At 42.9% G+C, this 9099-nt stretch overlaps 2 protein-coding genes across 3 annotated transcripts; both read right to left on the bottom strand.

Moving 5' to 3' along the window:
* Window positions 1-151: 151 nt before the first annotated feature.
* On the bottom strand, window positions 152-4880 carry ctu1 (cytosolic thiouridylase subunit 1 homolog (S. pombe)). Of its 2 annotated transcripts, none has more exons than XM_024438995.2 (4): window positions 4804-4880; window positions 3869-4369; window positions 2975-3513; window positions 152-2418 (listed from the first exon to the last, which is right to left on the bottom strand). In XM_024438995.2, exons 2-3 carry the CDS (start codon window positions 4362-4364, stop codon window positions 2978-2980), a joined length of 1032 nt encoding a protein of 343 aa, XP_024294763.1. In that variant the 5' UTR covers window positions 4365-4369; window positions 4804-4880; the 3' UTR covers window positions 152-2418; window positions 2975-2977. The 2 variants fall into 2 exon arrangements, with proteins under 2 accessions (XP_024294763.1, XP_024294762.1); XM_024438994.2 differs by having other exon boundaries at window positions 4728-4865.
* Window positions 4881-5180: 300 nt separating this feature from the next.
* Window positions 5181-7399, bottom strand: LOC112263035 (crystallin, beta B2). The gene is made up of 6 exons (XM_024438996.2): window positions 7279-7399; window positions 6824-6912; window positions 6471-6589; window positions 5935-6067; window positions 5695-5837; window positions 5181-5523 (listed from the first exon to the last, which is right to left on the bottom strand). The coding sequence occupies exons 2-6, from the start codon at window positions 6884-6886 to the stop codon at window positions 5346-5348; spliced, it is 636 nt and encodes a 211-aa protein (XP_024294764.2). The 5' UTR covers window positions 6887-6912; window positions 7279-7399; the 3' UTR covers window positions 5181-5345.
* Window positions 7400-9099: the final 1700 nt, after the last annotated feature.

Raw genomic sequence — 9099 nt, 5'->3', positions numbered from 1 at the left:
ACAGCAGTTACTCCTACCTATATTGTTATTATATGCATAGTAGCCTATTAATTGGACATTACAAGGCAGTATGGAGGTAAATTCCACATATTTTCATACAAAGAAGACTCTTGAAGAATGTGTCAGAGACTAAAATCAGAAGAAGCCATGCAAAAGTTGAATAGCTTTAATATACAGTTACCATACAAAATGCACTTGTATTTCAATCATCAGCTGACAGAAGTTTCATAATGCACTGACTCACTGACCACATAGCTGAATGTAAATTGCATTTGGATTCCAGAAATTGCAAGAAAGACATCATTTATCATTCTCACTTCACCATTTAGACCCTGCTCAACCGCTACCCCCTAGAACAGCAGTCTCAAACTCATTCCACAGAGGACAGAGCGTCTGCAGGTTAAGTTTCAATTAAGACCTAGACAACCAGGCGAAGGGAGTTCCTTGCTAATTAGTGACCTTAATTCATCAATAAAGCACAAGGGAGGAGCAAAAACCAGCAGACACTTGGCCCACCGTAGAATGAGCTCAACATGTGCTCTAGAACGTGGAGACAGTACAGGTGCATCAAAGCTGGGACCGAGAGACTGAAAAACAGCTTCTATCTCCAGGCCATCAGCCCGTTACCCTGCCCTGAACGTTAGACACTGTCACTAGCCGGCTACCACCCGGTACTCTACCCTGCACGTTAAAGACTGCAGCCCTATGCACATAGTCACTGAACACTTTAATAATGTTTACACAATGCATTCTAATCATGGCTCATCATATACAACTACTGCTGTACACACCTTTCTATTCATATACTGTCTATACAGATCATTTACAGTTGCAGCCAAATATACATTGGCATCCTTGGACTTTTCTTAAATTATTCCCCATTTCAGATCTGGACTTTCGCTGGCCACTCCAGAACAGTCCAGCATCTTTTCTTCAACCATTTCTGGGTGCTTTTTGTTGTGTGTTTGGGGTCATTGCCCTGCTGGAAGACCCACAACCTTCAATGCAGAGACAGCTTTTGGATGCTGGGTTGTACATTGGATTTCCAAAACACTTGATAATCTGCTGATTTTATGATGCCTGCACGTTCAAGGCCCCCAGTACCTGAGGCAGCAAAGCAACCCCACAGAATCATCAGACGTCACTCATCATTGATTGTAGAGAGTTCTTTTCATTGAATGCTTGATTTGGTTGTCAGTAAAAACACCACATAACATTTCCCCCAGGATTTTGCCTTGTTTGGAGATGTTCCACCAGGCTTTCTCGTCTCCTAGGCGTGGCTTACTATGTTTACCAATGACAAAAGCATTCAAAGAAAACAACACCCTCCCTTCAATCAAAAAATTGGGGAGGTTCGAAAAATGCTGTGGGTTTGCTTTGCTGCCTAGGAAACTGGGGGCCTTGAATGTGTGCAAGACATCATGTAATCAGCAGATTACCACGGTGTTTTAGTGTCCAATAATCATCCAGTGTCCACAAAAAATCTTTCTGTCTTATAGAAGGACAACGACCCCAAACACACATCAAAAGTACCCAGGAATGGTTCAAGGAGAGTTGCTGGACTGCTCAGGGCCCGGTTCCCAAAAGCATCTTAAGCCTAAATTCATAGCTAGAACCTTCGTAGGAGCATCGTTAAAATCTCTGAGCCGTTTCCCAAAACCATCGTTATTAACGTTGCATTTAAAACACTTGTAATCTAATGCCTGCCTCAGACCACTCGCAGGACCACTAAGTTTGTCGTTCAACGCTTTTTTTGCCCTCCCGTTATATAGAGGATCTCTGCTGAAACTTGAATCACATGGTTTATCTATCTCTCTGTAACCACCGATAACTTCCGAACAACGTTGACTACAAATACAAAGTTGCCAATGTCTTTGCAATTGATACAAACAATCAACGTATACAAAGATGCTTCACATTCCAACGGAGATGACTGCATTCAAATGGAAATTCAGTAGGCTATAGGCCTCTTTCAATTATATTGAAATATATTTCATGTTCAATTAATTGACTTCTATTTTTCTATTTGTACACTACTGTTTCATTTTTTCCTCCATATATTTAATGATGTGCCAAATCCTGATTTAATGCATTATTATAGGGTGAGCATTAGAATAAGCCGCCTCAATATTTGTAGCCTTAGGTGATAATATCTCTAAGAGCTGGTCCGTTGTCAGTATTGTGGAATAATTTGAATGTTAAAGTCAGATTTGAATGGAGAACTCTGATCCGAGAGCAGTGTTACCTTTCTTTTGATTCTATCAGTATCGTCACATGCCTCAACGACGCACTTAGTGAGCGTTCTCTCTGCGTGGTGTTTTGGGAAACTCATGTTACATCTTCAGCCGTTGTCGGAAAGATGCATCGTTAATACACTTGTAAGTTCCATCGCTGTCGGGAAACCGGGCCTGGAGTGGCCTGTGAAAAGAAAAGATCTGAATCACATCCATAACCTATGGCGAGAGCTGAAAACAACAGTTGTTGGAGGGAACCCCTCAAACATTGAAGAATTAGAGAAGTTTGCTGCTGAAGAGTGGGCCTAATTTGCCAGTAGGAAGGTGCAGCAAGCTTATTGATAACTACCAACAATGCTTATTGTAGCTATCTGGGCCTAGGGCAGTGAAACCAAGTACTAGCTCCAGGGTGCCAACAATTTTGTCCATGCCATGTGTCTTTATTTTCTAAATTACAATTGCAAACTTAAGTTACCAAAAAGAAAATGGGTTCTGCGAAGTTGAAATCCAATAGCAAGGTGTGGATATCTGTGTACACGACCAATAACTTTGATTTGAGTGGCTGACAAGGAAAAACGCTGGCCACTCTTTCATTAGAGGCAACGTAACATCCCTACTTCAAATCCAAGCTGAACCTTTAAAACAACTCAACATCTGGTTGTGTCATCTTGGGTCACTCATTTCAAAGTGTCACTTAACAGAAACAATGGTGGTGATCCTGAGACATTCTGCCTATTCACCTCTCAGAAGTCCACAGCCTTGAGCTTCCTCTCCTCTTCCTGGGTCAGAGGCTGCTGTGAGAGGATCTTCTCGTGGAGACGGTGGTGCTTTCCGATTCCTAGTCTGGGCAGGCCGCGGTTCAGGCCCTCCAGCAGCACACAGGACTTACACAGCGCCTGGCTGGAGATGTAGCCACAGCGGCCGCAAGTCCCCTGAACGGGCATCTTCACGCCCTCCCTCACTGACAGGTTCTCGCCAGAGTGGATGACGTCCATGATGGCGCTGGGCCGCACAGCCTCCAGGTCTTTCAGGAAGGTGCGGGCGTGGCCTCTGTAAGCATTGGGGGAGTAGATGCACTCTGTGGAGAAGTAGTCCAGCTTCTTGAAGTAGGCGTAGAGGACAATCTCCTTCTCGTAAGCATATTTGAGGGGCTTGCAGCGTGGCACCACCCCTTCGCCCTCGCTCGCTGTGCTTATAGCAGTGCAGCGACGCAGACGGGCGATGTCTCCTCGGAGGACGTTCATCAGAACTGTCTCTGCCACATCGTCAGCGTTGTGACCTGAGAACAGAATCAGACACACACAGGAACAGCATTTTAAAATCAGTCCCGCCAGGATTTGACAGAGATTTTTTTGTGATAGTTGCAGGCCAAAATGCTTGATTTTGCTGAGGCAATGATTACATTTTGCATGGCAATTTGTGCTAGTTTGATCTAATTTGTCACGAAAATGCACTGACGAAGTTGACTTGTTGCTTGATCAAACCATTTGTGCTGTAAAAGTATAAAATTGTTAAAATTGAGAGCCCCTTTTTCTAGTTGCGCTGATGGAAGAACCGCAAAACTCTGGAGGGACTCTTTTAAAAAGTCCACCTTCATCTAAAATATGAGATAAAATAAGCTTGTTATATATTACCTGTACATATCTTATCAACCTTCAGCATCATGGCTCCCCTGTCCAGCGCCTGCCTTCTGAACACTCCACAGAAAGTGCAATTGTTCTTCAGTCCAACCTGCTTCACTATGGCATCCATGGTCCAACCATACAGCTCCTCATAGGATACAATCTTCAGAGGCAGCTCATACTGCTGCTGGTTCCTCTTCACTGTCTCCAAGGAGTCGTCACGGTAACCTGTGATGCCCTCATCCACTGACAGTAGCAGTAGTTTCAGGCCGTAGTTATAGCGCTCATTTAGGACTTTCATGACATGCGCCAGCACAGTGGAGTCCTTCCCACCCGAGGCACCAATGCCCACAGTTTCTCCATGTTTGAAGAGCTGCGCTGAGACTATTGTCTGATGCACCTCCTCCTCAAAGGCCCAGAAGAAGCATTCCTTGCACAGGGAATGGGCCGTCTTTGGACGTTTCAGCACTGCACGCTTCTCAGCACAACTGCTACAGAGGACTGGCATCTTAACTGTGGATGACAGGAGAGTTTGCTATATGAAGGCAATAGCATAAATGACCCCTTACAAGGTTGAAGTGTTTATCTGTGTTATACGAGTTATAGGATGTCCACAGACTACTAGATAGCTAAGTGTTCTGCAGAATACTGGACAACCTGTGCAAATAACAGTTATCTAGCTAGCAATAATTTGCCCGTTTCGGTTAGTTATCTAGCTAGTATCACCTACTTTGATGAGCGGCTTGATAGATACAGTAACATCAAGCTTGAAAGTTAGCTAAATATGCTAGCTAGATAGCAGTTACTTAAACGGTTCTAAAAGTATCGAAATGCGTTACCAAACTCCAATTGAAAGTATGTAAAGTCTCACCCAGACTATCTAGCAGTGATCGTAGCTCTGTGTAATATGTCTAAACTTGTTGCTAATAGTATTTTACCGACGCTACCTCATGTTATTCTTTCTTTTCCGGTATTTTCATGACAGGAAATGATGTCAATGCTTGGTGGGTAACCAATCACAGCATACTATTATAATAATACACTATGTCCTCCAGTTACTGGATTCCTCAGTAGCATTTTGTTTCATATAATGATGAGGTTCGATATTATCTGTGGACTTTTAAGGAGCTCCTATGAAATTGGACCAAGTCACATATTCAGTTTTAAATTTGATACCATGGCAATTATTCATCATCCAATCACTCTCCCACCTACATATTTTGGTCTGGAAAGCAATATATGCTGTTGTGGCTCAGTAATTGAAAGGTACACTTTCTGTTCAGATAAACAATACAGGAGAACAAAGTTGAGTCACACGACCACATGAAATGTAAGCAACAAGGATTTATTAGTTTGTTTTAAAGGATGGTGCTACGGAAACAATGGCAATAGGCATCAAATGCAATTTTGAGTAGGTGAGGGGGGAGAAGTGTGTGAAGGAGCAGGGTTGCAGGGGTCAGGGCTTGGTGCAGGAAAGAGTCATTTAAGCTTAGTTGGCGCCGGCGGCAGGGTGAAAAGCTCCCCTCTGGTGCCACTGCATGTCTCGGATGCGCCTGACAGACTGGATCTGAGGGAACTGGGCACCAAACTCAGCACTGTCCTTGTATTCACCCTTTTCAAACAGGTACTGATAGCCTCTGTAGCCAGGATACTGGTACCCCACCCAACTGGTACACAACCAACAGAGGCGTGAGAGTCATAGAATGGGAGAGAAACAAAAATTAGAAAAGTATTTAGAGAAGAAAGCCGTGGAGATAAGATCAATACATGCAATTAGGAGAAAATAGCAATATAGTACATTTGGGGCAGATATAACTGCTGTTGGCGGACAGACTCACGTGCCACTCTGAACTCTGACAGAGGAGACCTTCTCTTGATATCCGTGTGCGTGGAAGCTGGGGACATCATCATCTATGATCTCGATCTTCTTCCCCGCAAAACTGGGGTTTTCATAAAGGACAATCTTGTGCTCCTGGCTGTCCTATGAGGAGAATAGAAAACACACCATAAGAAACAGTCACAGAGAATCTACAAAATGGCTGATTTGTGTTGTAGTAGCGAAGGGGGTGCTGTGTTACCACTTTAATGGGGCGGAATGCAAAGATGTTGTCGCTACGTCTGCTGTTGGTCCAGGAATCCCAGCGAGGATACTCCCCCTTCTCAAACACATACTGCTCCCCCTTACAGTTAGCCTGCTCGTATCCCACCCATCTGAGAAAGCATAGACAAGTAAAGGCGAGGAGGGCACAAGGTGATGGAGGAGGAAAGTGAAGGATGACAAAAACAAGATTAAAGGTGAATGAACATACTGTGCCTTGTGCCCAATGCAAGTGACTATATTGGTGTTATGGAATGGTTTGGAAGTGTTTGTTTTCCTGTACAGAACCATTTTAATTTGTCCAATCACCAATCCCATTTCTATTGTTTGATAATCACACCATATTTACCCACTCCCACCACACACACAGACAATCACACACCTTTACCTAACCCGCTTTGTTTTGCGACCGTCTATCATTCTGTTTTTTTGCGCCGCGGTCAACATCTTGGTCCTCATACTTCTCTCTCTCTCTCTTTCCCTCTCTCTATCATACTATCTCTGAGCCACACTTACGGTCCACACAGCACCAGTATGGAGCCCACTTTCTCCACGCCTGCTTCCTGGAGGTTGTTACAGGGACCAGTCAGCTCATGGCAAGGCCCCTGGAAGTTCTCCTGTTCATAGATGGTCAACTGTGGAAGACAGGGAGAGACAAAATGTATGTTTAGGTCTCCTTAAAATGCTCGGCCTGTCAGCATCTCAAGTTGTATCGGGAAATTATGTTGAGTACTGTGTAACTTTTGCTTTGAAAAATCTTGCAGTGTGTCATTGTCCCTGATCTATCATGCCCTGCCCCACCATTACCCATCCTTCTTTCCTGCCCTCCTCTGCCCTGCCCTGCCTCTGCCTCCCCCTCTCCCCCTCACCTTGAAAGCACTAGTGCCTGGCTGCTGCTGCTTGGATGCAGGTTTCTGGTGGTCTGTGGCCATAGTGAACCGGATGGGTTATGATGAAACTGTACAGAGAATAACATATTTTTAGGGTCCAGTAGTTTGCAGTTTGATAGGATAGTAGTAAAAACATTAAATACTTGTGCCAGAAAATCTGCAGTTAAATTCTGCACGAAGCTGGTTCTCTCATGTATGTAAAAAAAAAAGTCCCCTCCCAAAATATAGTCCAACAAAAACAGTTAAATGGAAACAGTCCTCATGTTAATCTATTTGTTTGTAAGTGAAATAGTTTTATGTATAATGACAAAGAATTATGTTATCCCAACATAAAATAATAAACTAACCTGTTTGTTTAAAAAATCTAGACAAAGTTGGATCAAAATTATTTTAAAAATAAATAATGTGGAGAGCGATGGATGTGAATCTCTTACCAGTACGTGTCTGTGCCAGTGTGTTTGTGATGGCATGCTGAGCTCAATATATACGGCGCGCTCAGGGGTGGAAACTCTGCCAACACTCCTCTGCATCCAAGCCACCCTCCAGATCAGCCTGCAATAGGCCGAGCAGACGGGACTGTGGGGTCACCGCTCTACCTGGCCCCCCTTCTCACTCCCCCTCAAAGTTATTTCATTAGTTGTCAATTTTGTCCAGCCGGTCATTGTTCGATATCCACATGATTCAGCACAACCAGTGCCAAGAGTCCCACACTTACAATGAGAGCTGCCTGTATGCCTGGACCACCAGAGAGGGAGACAGTAAGAGAATGAGATAGAGAAGGGAGAGTGCCAAATTGATAGAAAGGGACTGATTTAACTCACAAAACCTAGTATTTCAGTTAACTCTTACATAGGAATAATGGTTAACATAGTAAACAGTCATTGGGTCGTTATTGGCAATCATTTCTAGTGGAGATAGTTTACTTCATACATTTACATTTGAGTCATTTAGCAGATGCTCTTTCCAGAGTTACTTACAATTAGTGCATTCTTAATCTTAAAATAGCTTGGAGAGACAACCACCTATCACAGTCCTAGCAAGTACGCTGAACAAAAATATAAACGCAAAATGCAACAATTAGAGTTAAAGTTAATATAAGGAAATCAGTCAATTGAAATATATTCATTAGGCTCTAAACTATGGATTTCAAATGACTGGGAATACAGATATGCATCTGTTGGTCACAGCTGGAAGGATGAAGTGCTCAGGTTTGGGTGTAGGGTTTGAGCATAGCCTGAAGGTAGGGAGGTGCCCCTTGCTGCTCTGTAGGCAAGTACCATGGTCTTGTAGTGGATGCGAGCGTCGACTGGAAGCCAGAGGGGTGTGTGGAGAAGCTAGGTGACATTGGAAAACATGGGAACACCAGGTGGGCTGCGGCATTCTGGATAAATTGCAGGGGTTTAATGGCACAAGCAGGGAGCGCAGCCAACAGAGAGTTGCAGTAGCCTTAACCAGAGATGACAAGTGCCTGGATTAGGACCTGCGCTGCCAACCTACCGTGTATTTGACCAATAAAATGGTTTTACAGTGAAGTGGACATAGTCCGAAAGAAATAAAGGAATTTACTAAAAAAAATGTTAACAGAAATTTGCAAAAATAGATACGATCTTGCTACCATGGACAGGTAAATACCTGTCTATTTGTGGAAAATTCAACCTGATTAATTATTTAATCATATTCATCCCAGTTTACCTATTACTTATGGCCCTGTCTGCGCTGAACGATTTGTCTTTTAAATGATTTGAGCAAAATATATTTCACTTTATTTGGAAGGCAAGCCAGACAAAAGCCATAAAAACTGGTTGCAATTCCAGTTTCAGCTTCCAGAAAAGACAGATAGGGAACTTGTTTGTTTATTAAAGACCAAAATTGACTAAATAAATACAAATATCAGTTTTACTTGAGGACCAAGATGTTGACCGCGGCGCAAAATAGTTGGGAAGAGATTTTCGATGTGCCGATTCCGTGGTACATGGTTTATAAACTGATATACAAAACAACGCTTGATTCAAAACTTAAGAGTTTTTCTATTTAAATTATTATACAAAATTCTTGTCACAAACATAATGTTATGTATATGGGGCATACAACCATGTCAGCTTTGAAGAGACAGAAACATTAGATCACTTATTTTGCTATTGCTTCGATGTAGCTTGTTTCTGGTCACATGTTCAGGAATGGCTTTTAAAAAATCACAACAATGATCTAAAATTAACCTTACAAATAGCACTATTGGGAGATTTGGAAAACCATAG

This window comes from Oncorhynchus tshawytscha, linkage group LG12, assembly GCF_018296145.1.
Source record: "Oncorhynchus tshawytscha isolate Ot180627B linkage group LG12, Otsh_v2.0, whole genome shotgun sequence".
Classification (NCBI taxonomy): Eukaryota; Metazoa; Chordata; class Actinopteri; order Salmoniformes; family Salmonidae; genus Oncorhynchus; species Oncorhynchus tshawytscha.
The sequence above is the reverse complement of the archived record's forward strand: the minus strand, read 5'-3'. Positions and strand labels throughout refer to the sequence as shown.

Excerpts from the sequence above, each read along its gene's own strand:
- LOC112263035 (XM_024438996.2), bottom strand. The coding sequence starts at position 6,886 with ATGGCCACAGACCACCAGAAACCTGCATCCAAGCAGCAGCAGCCAGGC. Across the intron at positions 6,590-6,823 it reads CAGGCACTAGTGCTTTCAAG|TTGACCATCTATGAACAGGA; the intron begins GTGAGGGGGAGA and ends TGTCTTCCACAG. Across the intron at positions 6,068-6,470 it reads ATACTGGTGCTGTGTGGACC|ATGGGTGGGATACGAGCAGG; the intron begins GTAAGTGTGGCT and ends ATGCTTTCTCAG.
- ctu1 (XM_024438995.2), bottom strand. The coding sequence starts at position 4,364 with ATGCCAGTCCTCTGTAGCAGTTGTGCTGAGAAGCGTGCAGTGCTGAAA. Across the intron at positions 3,514-3,868 it reads GGTTGATAAGATATGTACAG|GTCACAACGCTGACGATGTG; the intron begins GTAATATATAAC and ends TTCTGTTCTCAG.